The following is a 15,957-nucleotide window of genomic DNA, read 5'->3' on the forward strand; positions in this document are numbered from 1 at the left end:
GTAAATAGGTATTGTAGGACCTGCCTCTCCAGAATACAGTGAAAAAGTGTGTGAAGGAGAACACTGTCTGCTAAAGAGCACGGCAATGTGCTTTCCATGTTCCATAATCCTGGCACACACACACACACACACACACACACACACACACACACACACACACACACACACACACACACACACACAGTGTATCCCCACTTCCGACCAGACCTGACATTCTACGTCACGGATGTCTGCAGAAGTGATACTGTTGACTCAGTGGGGACTTTTGGGCTCACAGAGGCCTACAATGTCACACAATGTTTAGAACTGCTGCCTTACACATTTTGTATCCTTCCCTACAGGGCAAGTTCATCAGAGTCAACTTTGACGTGACCGGCTACATTGTTGGGGCCAATATCGAGACCTGTATCCTCAAAGATGGGAGACTGGGAAGTGAAGGGGGAGGGGATGCAGGAGTCTGCAGATACAGTACATACATAGTCGGGGTTTGGCTCAAGGGGCTCTGGGATTTGTGCCACACTTCAATTCAGAGTGCTCACCAGATTGTAGATAGACTTAGGTTCTTAGAGCTAGATATATTCATACTCAGCCTTTGTTTATTCATGATTAGGTTGACTTTGGAGAATACTGGTTTTCGTTTTCTAAGATTGAATTATATCTGGTCGTTATGCTTGTGAGATATGTCAAATTTGTGTCCCTCAAGAATAGCATGTTGTGCAAGATTTGGCGTTGCAGAAAGTATGATTTATAAAGCAGTGTGATGTGTGCTATACAGGCATTCCTCTTTCTGAGATGGTGGTAGTCAAGGTTTCTGGAAACACGGACTAAATAGCAACCCACTCAGTGGGCATTTCAGTCTCCTGTAAAACTAAGGTCCAGTGATGTGCACAGTTGAGCTCTTGCCTGAAGCCCAAAATGGTCGCTCTTTAGACAAAACACCCTGTATTCAGACACAAGTGATCAGAAACACAGGACTTTACCGTTTTAGGGCCAGCAAATTATGCCCAGTATCTCTAGATTGGGACCGCATTTAACATATTAAAGTCTATTGAGATTGGCATTAACAGAAATAAACACTTATTATTTTACAGTATATCATACGAGTATAGCAAGAAGCAGCAATTCATACCAATCCATTGTATGTTTGAGAAGATTCTGCTAGGCATGGCACAATAACCAGTAAGCCATTTACCAGCACAGGAATGATGGCATTGCTCCTTTGGACCTTGACTCCCTGACTACCAGACCTCCTGGAGAAGTCCAGGGCCGTTCGCCAGGCCAAAGACGAGAGGACCTTCCATGTCTTCTACCAGCTTCTGGCAGGAGCCGGGGAGCACCTCAAAAGTCAGTATCTTATACACCATTCCAATTATAATGATTGTCAGTAGTGTCTCCTGCAAGAAGAATCACAACAATGTCTATTATTTTCAGTTTGTCAGTGCTCTGCGCCAGAAATGGCTCGAACAGAAATAATACCATTTCATTATTTCTCCTCATGTTATAAGTCTTGGCTGTTCTGTTATACTACTGGTTTTTGATTTGTCTCCCTCTACCCCTCTCCTTTCAGCCGACCTGCTCCTGGAGGGCTTCAACAACTACCGCTTCCTGTCCAACGGCAACATTACCATCCCTGGCCAGCAGGACAAGGACAACTTCCAAGAGACCATGGATGCCATGCACATCATGAGCTTCTCCCATGAGGAGATCGTATGTGAGTACACACACGCTAGACCATACATGTAGTATCAATGTCTGTCCTTGCCTCTTGTCTGATTCACTCTCCCTTGTGGTTGCAGGCATGCTGAAGGTGGTGTCTGCAGTACTACAGTTTGGTAACGTTGTCTTCAAGAAGGAGAGGAACACAGACCAGGCCTCCATGCCCGAGAACACAGGTGATGCTATACCCTCAGAGGCCATACATAATCCAACCAACACTCCAGGACTTTGAAATCATCCAGCTTATGTTTGACCATTTCTCACCACACAGCTGAAAAAACATTGTCCCAGTTTACAGTGAGCTTACTCTCTGGGCTGCAAGTCTTCAACATTGATCATCCTCCCACAATATGCTGCTCAGTCTCAAAAACAGTCCACTCACTTGGTCCACGTAACTTACTGCAGAACAGCTTCATTAAAATGATGCTGTAATCAGTATTGGGTCTTAGTGTGAGTCCGCTGGAATCACAACACTAGCAGAGTAGAGTCATCCTTCACCGTTGTGGCTGAGACAAGGATAGCAAAGCGTCAGCAGCTCCAGATGTCTGTCCTTAGTACAGTATGAAGTCTGGCAGCGCAGAGACACTTCACTGAACTGAGGTCAGATTCCTAGGAACTCCTGCAGTGACAGTGTCTTGGCTGGAGCTCTTTGTCCGGTTTTTGTTAATATAAAGACATGCAGGCACATTGTAGCGGTCCATATCAGGTATGTTATACCCTGGGGCTCATGCTACGTGTCTGTATTTTACTTCAGAAGGAGATGGATAGTATTTCTTTCTGGCACGTTGCTCTGCATTAATGGTCAGTTGATAACGGTAAACCATGCAGTTTGGTTGTCATTAGGAAAATGGATGTGTCTCTGCTGAGATTTATCCTTGGTGATTTTGACTGATGAATCATACATCAGACTGTGGCCATATCCTTGGGTAGCTGGGGTGAAATGTAGCGGTAGTGCTTTACTGAGGTCTTTCATTACATATTCCTGTCTGACATTTCCCCAACTGTTTTGAATTGAGACTGGTTAGGCTGCATACAAAGCTCTCTATTTGTACTGTATAGAAGGCTCTGTCTGTGCCCATTTCCAGGGGCAACACTGATGGGTCACTAGTAACCCAATGTCCTGTCTCTCCTCCCAGTGGCTCAGAAGCTGTGCCACCTGCTGGGGCTGAATGTGATGGAGTTTACCAGGGCCATTCTGTCCCCCCGCATCAAAGTGGGCCGAGACTACGTCCAGAAGGCCCAGACCAAAGAACAGGTAGGAGCTGTTCTCCAGTTCCCATCAGTTGTACACTCCTGTTTATGAATTCACTAACACTGATCTATGCAGGTCCATGAAGTTGGCCTTAGCAGAAACAGACTGGTACCCAGCACATTGTCGTCTATCGCTCTCTGGTTCTCTCCTCAGGCTGACTTTGCAGTGGAAGCCCTGGCCAAGGCCACATATGAGCGTCTGTTCCGCTGGCTCGTCCACCGCATCAACAAGGCCCTGGACAGGACCAAGAGACAGGGAGCCTCCTTCATCGGCATTCTGGACATCGCTGGCTTTGAGATCTTTGAGGTAAATTTATTTTCAAGATCATTCATCTCTTGTTGCAGACATATAATCATGTCCAAGAGGGACTGTCTTGTCTTATTGATCTGTAATACTCATCTCTTTCTCTCCCCATATCCCTCCTCTAGCTGAACTCATTTGAGCAGATGTGCATCAACTACACCAACGAGAAGCTGCAGCAGCTGTTCAACCACACCATGTTCATCCTGGAGCAGGAGGAGTACCAGAGGGAGGGCATCGAGTGGAGCTTCATCGACTTCGGCCTGGACCTGCAGCCCTGCATCGACCTCATTGAGAGACCGGTCAGCTTTTCATCTTTACACATATTTTACTCAGATTATGTCTGAGGAACTTCATCAGATTCTTCTCCTTTCTCTCTGTCTGCAGACCAACCCTCCAGGAGTTCTGGCCCTGTTGGATGAGGAGTGCTGGTTCCCCAAGGCCACTGATAAGACATTTGTAGACAAGGTGCTCCAGGAGCAGGGCACCCACCCCAAGTTCCAGAAACCCCGGCAGCTGAAGGACAAAGCCGACTTCTGCATCATTCACTACGCTGGCAGGGTACGTCCACACAGAGCCTGGGTCTTAATACACTGAAATGACTTCCTCTCCTCAGCTCGTCCTCTCATATCGTATCATTGATTGGTGAAAACAAGGTATTTCTGCCATATGAGCTCCCTTTTTCTGCTGAGGGCCTCATTCATTCAAAGAAACTGATTTGCCATTGACATTTTTGTTGCTTTGCCTGGTTAGGTGTTGGAGTGTTGGAAAGATGAAGCAGTGTTTTTGAAATTAGAATGATTGTTCAGCTCCATAATGTCTTGAGAAACATGTTTGTTTTCTGAATGACGTTGTAACCAGTCAATGTTAAAGTGCTGCCTTGAGGCAGCAGACATGTCTCCACTAAAGCTCTAGTTAACAGGTAATTGCCTTAGCACAAAAGTCCAGTTCTGCTCCCAATCTCCACATCTGGTTCACGTTGGTGTGAGACCGATTTGACACTGTTACATAATCAAGGATTTTTCAACTTTCACCTCAGTGTGGTCTCCCATCTGCAGAGGGCCTGTGTACATTCCAGGCCAGACTCCACATGAAATAAAGTTCAAATCATCTTCATCCATTTTCTTATTAAATTTGTCACACAAAATTCAGATGTACATTTTGTTCTGGTCACAGCACCAGTAGTCCTCACGCATGTTAAGACTTAATAAATAGGTTTTGTTTACAGCGCATAAACTCATTTTCTCTTGACCAGGTATCTATTTAATTTGTTCAGACATGAAAGTCAGTGAGACAAGATTATAGGAAGCTGTTTAACACGATGTACCGGTACACATAGCCTGTTTAGCTTACGTCTGTCTGTCTCTCCTCAGGTGGACTACAAGGCTGACGAGTGGCTGATGAAGAACATGGACCCTCTGAACGACAACGTGGCCACGCTGCTCAACCAGTCCACTGACAAGTTTGTGTCTGAACTGTGGAAGGACGGTGAGTGTCCCATACTCTCTTCCTGTTTGGACCATGTAGTTGTCACTTTGTTTGAGTTTGTTTGAAGAATCCCCTTAAAACCTGGAACTTAGGACAGTGTCTATGGAGGGAGTATTTTGTACGCACTCTCATCCATTAGACTTCTTGTCTGGTTCATATTCAGCTGCTCGCTTCTCTGTGATGAGTATTGCCAGCCAAAATATTGTGCGTTTGTGAGGTAACCTGAAATATCCGCTCGTAAATCTCCTCCCGCCTTTTATTTCCCCATTTGGCACATCCACTTGTTTTAAAAAGCGATTGAGTTTCATTATGAGTCATTGGACATCTACAATGTATACAGAAACAACCAATAGAAAGGAAATGACTGAATTGCTTTGTTTTTGTGCATGGAATATTCTACTAGACCAGTAACAGCAATATGTCTGTCCTTTACAATGTACACAACTAATCGTTGTTTGTGTGAGTGTGTATGCGGTAACATAATACGAATAAATCTGTGTCTGCATGGATGTTTATGTAAAGCTGAGTTGTCCCTCACATCCTCCCCTCTCTCTGTTTCTGAGCTGTAGACATTCAGACCTTTCAGAGAGCCTCTTTCTATGACAAGGCCTCTGGTCTCCTTGAGCCTCCAGGTGAATGCACACGTTGCTGCAGCTTTGTAGGGTTCTTCCTGCTCGCTCACGGCTGCACTCTGCACCCTTAGATGCACCCACCGCCTCTAGGCTTTGCATGACCCATAATGCACTGTTGCTAACCAAGACCGTACCTTTCAGCGATGCTGGTTTGTCTGGTGCCATTCTGTCTCAGTCAAATCTCAGCTCAGATTGTTTATTTGAGATACCTGCACAAGGAAACACCAGGATTGTTATAATTTGTTTGGAAGAGGTAGGACCTTGAAGAATACTAGCATGGAGACATCTGCTGGTGTGGAGTAAATGTATGAGAAAAAGCCTGGACATTGCCAGGGCCATGGCTGTTTAATGTATTCAACACTCACCTGTAAACTGACGACAGTAAGGCTTGGAGCTGACTGGAGAGTGATGGATAGAGACCGACTTCCACCTCTTTCACAGGATAGTTTAGCTACAGATCACACTGACTTTGCTGGATTTCATAATCCCTTTAGCATGAGCTAAGCCTATTTTTTGAGGGTACATTTCTTAGCAACTTTAACCTGCATGCCAGACCACTGATCTGATTTCCATAACCTTTTATTTAAAAATATAGATTGTGAAATGAAGCTTTGCTTATAATATCACCCTGTAGATATCGGTGAAGCTGATGTGGAATGACAATGATTGAAGGAGAAAAGATTCATCAGTCAGTGTCACTTAACCTTCGCACACACTCCTTAAACTTCTGTCACCCTTGGATATTGAAGTAAATCCGAGCAGTCACTGAGAGTTAAGGGGAGAGTATGATTCAAAAAGTTGTAATGATTCAGCTCTGTTCCTGTTCCAATCAGTTGTCAGTCTTGACCATTGCCATATGCTTAGAAGCCTGGTTCTGGTTCTCCAAATGGATCAGGGCCCTTTTCATCTGATGACTTTATCCTTTGCACCATCTATGAAGAATGTGTATGCATATGTCCAGATTCTTTCATAATAAGGCAACTGAAGCTTACCATGCCAATGAAGCTTACCATGCCAATGAAGCTTACCATGCCAATGAAGCTTACCATGCCAATGAAGCTTACCATGCCAATGAAGCTTACCATGCCAATGAAGCTTACCATGCCAATGAAGCTTACCATGCCAATGAAGCTTACCATGCCACATTTAAGGACAGCCAACTACACTGTGAAACCATGGTTTCCTAATAAGCCTCTAAAATCACATCAAAGAGGCATGATGCATCCCTGCCAAGGGAAATACTGACTGACCCCAACAGAGGATTTCTGAAAGATATTTCAGTACAGTATATAGATTCAGTAGTATAGCTCTGATTTATAGCCCATTGCAGCACGGTCTGTATGTGTTCACCCTCGTTCACCAAACAGGTCAATTTCAGCTCTGCTGTGTACCTTATGGAAAGAGAGATGGCAATTACGTGTTCATAATTGGAATTGGTGAATGAAAGATATATTACTTTTGGGTTTTGTTGTGCTCTTTGTGACATATCATTCTCTCTGAATACAGAAAGTAATTTATCCCCCAATGTGTTGCTCTAGTGTATGATAATTCACACTTATCCTTCGGTAGCAGTATTTCTCCTTTTATGTTTTTGTTAAATCAAATGCATTAGATTGTGTCATTTAATTACATTGAGACACCCAGTCGGGGTTCCATTTCCATCTAGTTCTTGTTTTGAAAATGATATCGCTTCTTAACTATACAGTGCCTTTGGAAAGTATTCAGACCCCTTGACTTCAAGCCTTATTCTAACATTTTTTCATTTAAAAAAAAAAATCTCCGCAATCTACACACAATCCCCCATAATGACAAAGCAAAAACTGTTTTTTTGATATTTATTATAAATAGAAAACATTTTTCAGACCCTTCGCTAAGAGACTTGAAATTGAGCTCATGTGCATCCTGTTTCCATTGATTATTTTTATATTATCTTGATTGGAGTCCACCTGTGATAAATTCAATTGGACATGTTTTGAAAAGGTACACACACCTGTCTATATAAGGTCCCACAGTTGACAGTGCATGTCAGAGCAAAAACCAAGCCATGAGGCCAAAGGAATTGTCCGCAGAGCTCCGAGACAGGATTGTGTCGAGACATTTCTGCAGCACTCCACCAATCAGGCCTTTATGGTAGAGTGGCGAGACGGAAGCCACTCCTCAGTATAAGGCACATGACAGGCCGCTTGGAGTTTGCCAACAGCCACCTATAGACTCTCAGACCATGAGAAAAAATATTCTCTGGTCTGATGTAACCAAGATTCATCTCTTTGACCTGAATGCCAAGTGTCACATCTGGAGGGAACCTGGCACCATCCCTACGGTGAAGCATGGTGGTTGCAACATCATGCTGTGTGGATGTTTTTCAGTGGAAGGATCGAGGCAAATATGAACGGCGCAAAGAACAGAGAGATCCTTAATGAAAACCTGCTCCAGAGCGCTCAGGACTTCAGACTGGGGCAAAGGTTCACCTTCCAACAGGACAACGACCCTTAGCACACAGCCAAGACAACGCAGGAGTGGCTTCGGAACAGGTCTCTGAATGTCCTTGAGTGGCCCAGCCAGAGCCCGGACTTGAACCCAATCTAACATCTCTGGCGAGACCTGAAAATAGCTGTGCAGCAATACTCCCCATCCAACCTGACAGAGCTTGGGAGGATCTGCATAGAAGAATGTGAGAAACTCCCCAAATACAGGTGTGCCAAGCTTGTAGCGTCATACCCAAGAAGACTCGATGCTGTAATTGCTGCCAAAGGTGCTTCAACAAAGTACTGAGTAAAGAGTCTGAATACGTATGTATATGTCATATTTCATTTTTTTATTTTTTTTATAAATTAGCAAACATTTCTAAAAACCTGTTTGCTTTGTTATTATGGGGTATTGTGTGTAGATTGATGAGGGGGAAAAAACGATGTAATACATTTTAGATTAAGGCTGTAAAGACAAGGAGTCTGAATACTTTCCAAAGGCACTATGTTAGTAATACTCTGAGGAATGCCTTTTTTAGCCCGGAGGTTGTTTTGTCTGTCCTAAATGGAGACAGCCAACTGGTCTCTAAAGGAAGGTGAGCTGCCACACATCACATTGAATAATAACATCTCTTCCCTTCAGTTCCCCTTGATCTCTGCAAAGAACATTGCCTCATATATTGATGCTATCTGAATATGCAAACAAGATGGTATTGTTGATATTTTTCTCTGTATTCTATGACAAGAACAACAACTGATCTAGCTAGTCTATTTACATTCAAATAAAACCAATTGACTGCAGTTTATGTAACGGCGGGGGTGGAAAGGTCAAATAAAATGGCTGTGCTGTTCTTGGAAAAACAGCTGCATTATGAACATGTTTTGAGTTTAGTTGGATTAGGTTTTGCAATAGCTTGGTTCAGTCTTGTTTACTTCGTCTGCTTTTAATGAACACGTAGTCATGCTAGGGCCAACCGCCCATCCCACCCACTCTGGCTGTTAGTCATGTTGTATACATGTTACGCTTGGAAGCCCTCATCTGACCTGGTCATGCCTCTAGTCCTTTGCTGCTTGATTATACAGTATATATGTTTAGTTCACGCAACAGTCACCCCTCTACCAGCGTCTACCCATCTAACTCTGCCCTTGTCTCCTGTCCCTCTTTCTTCTGTCAGTGGACCGTATCGTGGGTCTGGACCAGGTAGCAGGGATGAACGAGACGGCCTTCGGCGCAGCCTATAAGACCAAGAAGGGCATGTTCCGCACGGTGGGCCAGCTCTACAAGGAGTCTCTCACCAAGCTCATGGCCACACTGAGGAACACCAACCCCAACTTTGTCCGCTGCATCATCCCCAACCACGAGAAGAGGGTGAGCAATGAGCAGCACACTAAGCTCCCCCTTTCATTGAACACCAGTCCCTCCCCCCTCTGCCCATTGTAACCCAGACTACAGCCCCTCCACCACCCACCAGAACCACTGTAGCCCAGACTACAGCCCCTCCACAACCAGCCATCAGAACCACTGTAGCCCAGACTACAGCCCCTCCACAACCAGCCATCAGAACCCTTGTAGCCCAGACTACAGCTCCTCCACAACCATCCACCAGAACCACTGTAGCCCAGACTACAGCCCCTCCACAACCATCCACCAGAACCACTGTAGCCCAGACTACAGCCCCTCCACCACCCACCAGAACCACTGTAGCCCAGACTACAGCACCTCCACCACCCACCAGAACCACTGTAGCCCAGACTACAGCTCCTCCACAACCATCCACCAGAACCACTGTAGCCCAGACTACAGCCCCTCCACAACCATCCACCAGAACCACTGTAGCCCAGACTACAGCCCTTCCACCACACACCAGAACCACTGTAGCCCAGACTACAGCCCCTCCACCACCCACCAGAACCACTGTAGCCCAGACTACAGCCCCTCCACCACCCACCAGAACCACTGTAGCCCAGACTACAGCCCCTCCTCCACCCACGAGAACCACTGCAGCCCAGACTACAGCCCCTCCACAACCATCCACCAGAACCACTGTAGCCCAGACTACAGCCCCTCCACAACCATCCACCAGAACCACTGTAGCCCAGACTACAGCCCCTCCACCACCCACCAGAACCACTGTAGCCCAGACTACAGCCCCTCCTCCACCCACGAGAACCACTGCAGCCCAGACTACAGCCCCTCCACAACCATCCACCAGAACCACTGTAGCCCAGACTACAGCCCCTCCTCCACCCACGAGAACCACTGCAGCCCAGACTACAGCCCCTCCACAACCATCCACCAGAACCACTGTAGCCCAGACTACAGCCCCTCCACCATCCACCAGAACCACTGTAGCCCAGACTACAGCCCCTCCACAACCATCCACCAGAACCACTGTAGCCCAGACTACAGCCCCTCCACCACACACCAGAACCACTGTAGCCCAGACTACAGCCCCTCCACAACCATCCACCAGAACCACTGTAGCCCAGACTACAGCCCCTCCACCACCCACCAGAACCACTGTAGCCCAGACTACAGCCCCCACACCACCCACCAGAACCCTTGTAGCCCAGACTACAGCTCCTCCACAACCATCCACCAGAACCACTGTAGCCCAGACTACAGCCCCCACACCACCCACCAGAACCCTTGTAGCCCAGACTACAGCTCCTCCACAACCATCCACCAGAACCACTGTAGCCCAGACTACAGCCCCTCCACCACCCACCAGAACCACTGTAGCCCAGACTACAGCCACCACACTACACACCAGAACCACTGTAGCCCAGACTACAGCCCCTCCACCACACACCAGAACCACTGTAGCCCAGACTACAGCCCCTCCACCACACACCAGAACCACTGTAGCCCAGACTACAGCCCCTCCACCATCCACCAGAACCACTGTAGCCCAGACTACAGCTCCTCCACAACCATCCACCAGAACCACTGTAGCCCAGACTACAGCTCCTCCACAACCATCCACCAGAACCACTGTAGCCCAGACTACAGCCCCTCCACCATCCACCAGAACCACTGTAGCCCAGACTACAGCTCCTCCACAACCAGCCATCAGAAACCCTGTAGCCCAGACTACAGCCCCTCCACAACCACCCACCAGAACCACTGTAGCCCAGACTACAGCCCCCACACCACCCACCAGAACCCTTGTAGCCCAGACTACAGCTCCTCCACAACCATCCACCAGAACCACTGTAGCCTAGACTACAGCCCCTCCACAACCATCCACCAGAACCACTGTAGCCCAGACTACAGCCCCTCCACAACCATCCACCAGAACCACTGTAGCCCAGACTACAGCCCCTCCACCACCCACCAGAACCACTGTAGCACCGACTACAGCTCCTCCACAACCATCCACCAGAACCACTGTAGCCCAGACTACAGCTCCTCCACAACCATCCACCAGAACCACTGTAGCCCAGACTACAGCCCCTCCACCACCCACCAGAACCACTGTAGCCCAGACTACAGCCCCTCCACCACACACCAGAACCCCTGTAGCCCAGACTACAGCCCCTCCACCACCCACCAGAACCACTGTAGCCCAGACTACAGCCCCTCCACCACCCACCAGAACCACTGTAGCCCAGACTACAGCCACCACACTACCCACCAGAACCACTGTAGCCCAGACTACAGCTCCTCCACAACCATCCACCAGAACCACTGTAGCCCAGACTACAGCCCCTCCACCACCCACCAGAACCACTGTAGCCCAGACTACAGCCCCCACACCACCCACCAGAACCACTGTAGCCCAGACTACAGCCCCTCCACAACCATCCACCAGAACCACTGTAGCCCAGACTACAGCCCCTCCACCACCCACCAGAACCACTGTAGCCCAGACTACAGCCCCTCCACCACCCACCAGAACCACTGTAGCCCAGACTACAGCCACCACACTACCCACCAGAACCACTGCAGCCCAGACTACAGCCTCTCCACAACCATCCACCAGAACCACTGTAGCCCAGACTACAGCCCCTCCACCACCCACCAGAACCACTGTAGCCCAGACTACAGCCCCTCCACCACCCACCAGAACCACTGTAGCCCAGACTACAGCCCCTCCACAACCATCCACCAGAACCACTGTAGCCCAGACTACAGCCCCTCCACCACACACCAGAACCACTGTAGCCCAGACTACAGCCCCTCCACCACACACCAGAACCACTGTAGCCCAGACTACAGCCCCTCCACCATCCACCAGAACCACTGTAGCCCAGACTACAGCTCCTCCACAACCATCCACCAGAACCACTGTAGCCCAGACTACAGCCCCTCCACAACCAGCCATCAGAAACCCTGTAGCCCAGACTACAGCCCCTCCACCACCCACCAGAACCACTGTAGCCCAGACTACAGCCCCTCCACCACCCACCAGAACCACTGTAGCCCAGACTACAGCCCCCACACCACCCACCAGAACCCTTGTAGCCCAGACTACAGCCCCTCCACAACCAGCCATCAGAAACCCTGTAGCCCAGACTACAGCCCCTCCACCACCCACCAGAACCACTGTAGCCCAGACTACAGCCCTTCCACCACACACCAGAACCACTGTAGCCCAGACTACAGCCCCTCCACCACCCACCAGAACCACTGTAGCCCAGACTACAGCCCCCACACCACCCACCAGAACCACTGCAGCCCAGACTACAGCCCCTCCACCATCCACCAGAACCACTGTAGCCCAGACTACAGCCCTTCCACCACACACCAGAACCACTGTAGCCCAGACTACAGCCCCTCCACCACCCACCAGAACCACTGTAGCCCAGACTACAGCCCCTCCACCACCCACCAGAACCCTTGTAGCCCAGACTACAGCCCCTCCACAACCATCCACCAGAACCACTGTAGCCCAGACTACAGCCCCTCCACCACCCACCAGAACCACTGCAGCCCAGACTACAGCCCCCACACCACCCACCAGAACCCTTGTAGCCCAGACTACAGCCCCTCCACAACCAGCCATCAGAAACCCTGTAGCCCAGACTACAGCCCCTCCACCACCCACCAGAACCACTGTAGCCCAGACTACAGCCCCTCCACCACACACCAGAACCACTGTAGCCCAGACTACAGCCCCTCCACCACCCACCAGAACCACTGTAGCCCAGACTACAGCCCCTCCACCACACACCAGAACCACTGTAGCCCAGACTACAGCCCCTCCACCACACACCAGAACCACTGTAGCCCAGACTACAGCCCCTCCACCACACACCAGAACCACTGTAGCCCAGACTACAGCCCCTCCACCACCATCCACCAGAACCACTGTAGCCCAGACTACAGCCCCTCCTCCACCCACGAGAACCACTGCAGCCCAGACTACAGCCCCTCCACAACCATCCACCAGAACCACTGTAGCCCAGACTACAGCCCCTCCACCACCCACCAGAACCCTTGTAGCCCAGACTACAGCTCCTCCACAACCAGCCATCAGAAACCCTGTAGCCCAGACTACAGCCCCTCCACCACCCACCAGAACCACTGTAGCCCAGACTACAGCCCTTCCACCACCCACCAGAACCACTGTAGCCCAGACTACAGCCCCTCCACCATCCACCAGAACCACTGTAGCCCAGACTACAGCTCCTCCACAACCAGCCATCAGAAACCCTGTAGCCCAGACTACAGCCCCTCCACCACCCACCAGAACCACTGTAGCCCAGACTACAGCCCCTCCACCACACACCAGAACCACTGTAGCCCAGACTACAGCCCCTCCACCACCCACCAGAACCACTGTAGCCCAGACTACAGCCCCTCCACCACACACCAGAACCACTGTAGCCCAGACTACAGCCCTTCCACCACCCACCAGAACCACTGTAGCCCAGACTACAGCCCTTCCACCACACACCAGAACTACTGTAGCCCAGACTACAGCCCCTCCACCACACACCAGAACCACTGTAGCCCAGACTACAGCCCCTCCACCACCCACCAGAACCACTGTAGCCCAGACTACAGCCCCTCCACCACACACCAGAACCACTGTAGCCCAGACTACAGCCCCTCCACCACACACCAGAACCACTGTAGCCCAGACTACAGCCCCTCCACCACACACCAGAACCACTGTAGCCCAGACTACAGCCCCTCCACCACACACCAGAACCACTGTAGCCCAGACTACAGCCCCTCCACCACCATCCACCAGAACCACTGTAGCCCAGACTACAGCCCCTCCTCCACCCACGAGAACCACTGCAGCCCAGACTACAGCCCCTCCACAACCATCCACCAGAACCACTGTAGCCCAGACTACAGCCCCTCCACCACCCACCAGAACCCTTGTAGCCCAGACTACAGCTCCTCCACAACCAGCCATCAGAAACCCTGTAGCCCAGACTACAGCCCCTCCACCACCCACCAGAACCACTGTAGCCCAGACTACAGCCCTTCCACCACCCACCAGAACCACTGTAGCCCAGACTACAGCCCCTCCACCATCCACCAGAACCACTGTAGCCCAGACTACAGCTCCTCCACAACCAGCCATCAGAAACCCTGTAGCCCAGACTACAGCCCCTCCACCACCCACCAGAACCACTGTAGCCCAGACTACAGCCCCTCCACCACACACCAGAACCACTGTAGCCCAGACTACAGCCCCTCCACCACCCACCAGAACCACTGTAGCCCAGACTACAGCCCCTCCACCACACACCAGAACCACTGTAGCCCAGACTACAGCCCTTCCACCACCCACCAGAACCACTGTAGCCCAGACTACAGCCCTTCCACCACACACCAGAACTACTGTAGCCCAGACTACAGCCCCTCCACCACACACCAGAACCACTGTAGCCCAGACTACAGCCCCTCCACCACCCACCAGAACCACTGTAGCCCAGACTACAGCCCCTCCACCACACACCAGAACCACTGTAGCCCAGACTACAGCCCTTCCACCACACACCAGAACCACTGTAGCCCAGACTACAGCCCCTCCACCATCCACCAGAACCACTGTAGCCCAGACTACAGCCCCTCCTCCACCCACGAGAACCACTGTAGCCCAGACTACAGCCCCTCCACCACACACCAGAACCACTGTAGCCCACACTACAGACCCTCCACCACCCACCAGAACCACTGTAGCCCAGACTACAGCCACCACACTACCCACCAGAACCCCTGGAGACACACTCTGCTACCAGGCCTCAGTGGGCCCTCTGCCTCCATAAACAACAGCTCAGATGGAAGGCTGGAAATGAAACAATAGCAGAGTGGAGAGTTATGGGCTATGTGGGCTTGTTAAGTGTTCCCTAATGTATTCCAGGGGATTTAGACTAGACACGCTTGTTTCTGCAGCGCAACCACAAATGACTGTCATAAATGGATGGTATGGATGGAGAAGAGGATATAAACACTGTTTTTTTGGTGTGAATGTGTTCAAGTAGTTAGTCTAGTCCCTATGCAATCCTAATTGTAGAATGGCATTTTGCATAATATTACACAAATATATTTGAAGTAACATTGTTTCCCTATAAAACATTTTCTGGATGAAATTTTAAAAGCTGAATGAACAGTAACAGCATTTTAATTGCTATTAGTTTAGAATAATCTTCTTTGCATGAAGTTTGGTACTGTACTGTATCTCTCCCTGACCTCTCACTTCAATGCCCCTCCCTCCCTACAGGCTGGTAAGCTAGACCCCCACCTGGTTCTGGACCAGCTGAGGTGTAATGGTGTTCTGGAGGGGATCCGTATCTGCAGACAGGGCTTCCCCAACCGTATCGTCTTCCAGGAGTTCAGACAGAGGTACTGTATTCATTCTACACGCACCTCATACACGCACCTCATACACACACCTCATACCTCATACAGCCTATTTATGTATTTCAACCCAATTGATAAGCTCCTGTGTTTACTTTAGAGAGAGAGATTATACAGTGTCTAGTGGCATTGGTTTCCCATTGCCCTGGGTGTTGTGCTTTGATTATCTCATGGAGCTGTTCTATTTCTGAACAGTGAGGCTTCTGTAAGATCCGAGGCCTCTCACGTCTCTCCTCACACCCTGGTCCTAGTCAACATGGAGGTGTGGTGTAATGACCC

General features: G+C 49.7%; 1 protein-coding gene across 5 annotated transcripts in view; it reads left to right on the plus strand.

Moving 5' to 3' along the window:
• The window catches only part of LOC110486468 (myosin-10), a 66,942-nt gene that overhangs the window by 40,920 nt on the left and 10,065 nt on the right, over positions 1–15,957 (plus strand). For 4 of the 5 annotated variants that reach the window (XM_036941158.2, XM_036941159.2, XM_090196631.1 and 1 more), the window contains 11 exons: positions 342–405; positions 1,246–1,344; positions 1,568–1,711; positions 1,797–1,892; positions 2,853–2,971; positions 3,122–3,274; positions 3,397–3,570; positions 3,656–3,829; positions 4,642–4,756; positions 9,029–9,222; positions 15,542–15,663. In XM_036941158.2, coding sequence (XP_036797053.1) covers positions 342–405; positions 1,246–1,344; positions 1,568–1,711; positions 1,797–1,892; positions 2,853–2,971; positions 3,122–3,274; positions 3,397–3,570; positions 3,656–3,829; positions 4,642–4,756; positions 9,029–9,222; positions 15,542–15,663 — 1,454 coding nt within the window. Of the gene's footprint in view, positions 1–341; positions 406–1,245; positions 1,345–1,567; positions 1,712–1,796; positions 1,893–2,852; positions 2,972–3,121; positions 3,275–3,396; positions 3,571–3,655; positions 3,830–4,641; positions 4,757–5,325; positions 5,389–9,028; positions 9,223–15,541; positions 15,664–15,957 lie in introns of all 5 variants that reach the window. The other variant, XM_090196633.1, reaches the window with a different exon arrangement.

The sequence above is a fragment of the Oncorhynchus mykiss genome, chromosome 13, assembly GCF_057628025.1.
Source record: "Oncorhynchus mykiss isolate SJ-2025 chromosome 13, ASM5762802v1, whole genome shotgun sequence".
NCBI lineage: Eukaryota > Metazoa > Chordata > Actinopteri > Salmoniformes > Salmonidae > Oncorhynchus > Oncorhynchus mykiss.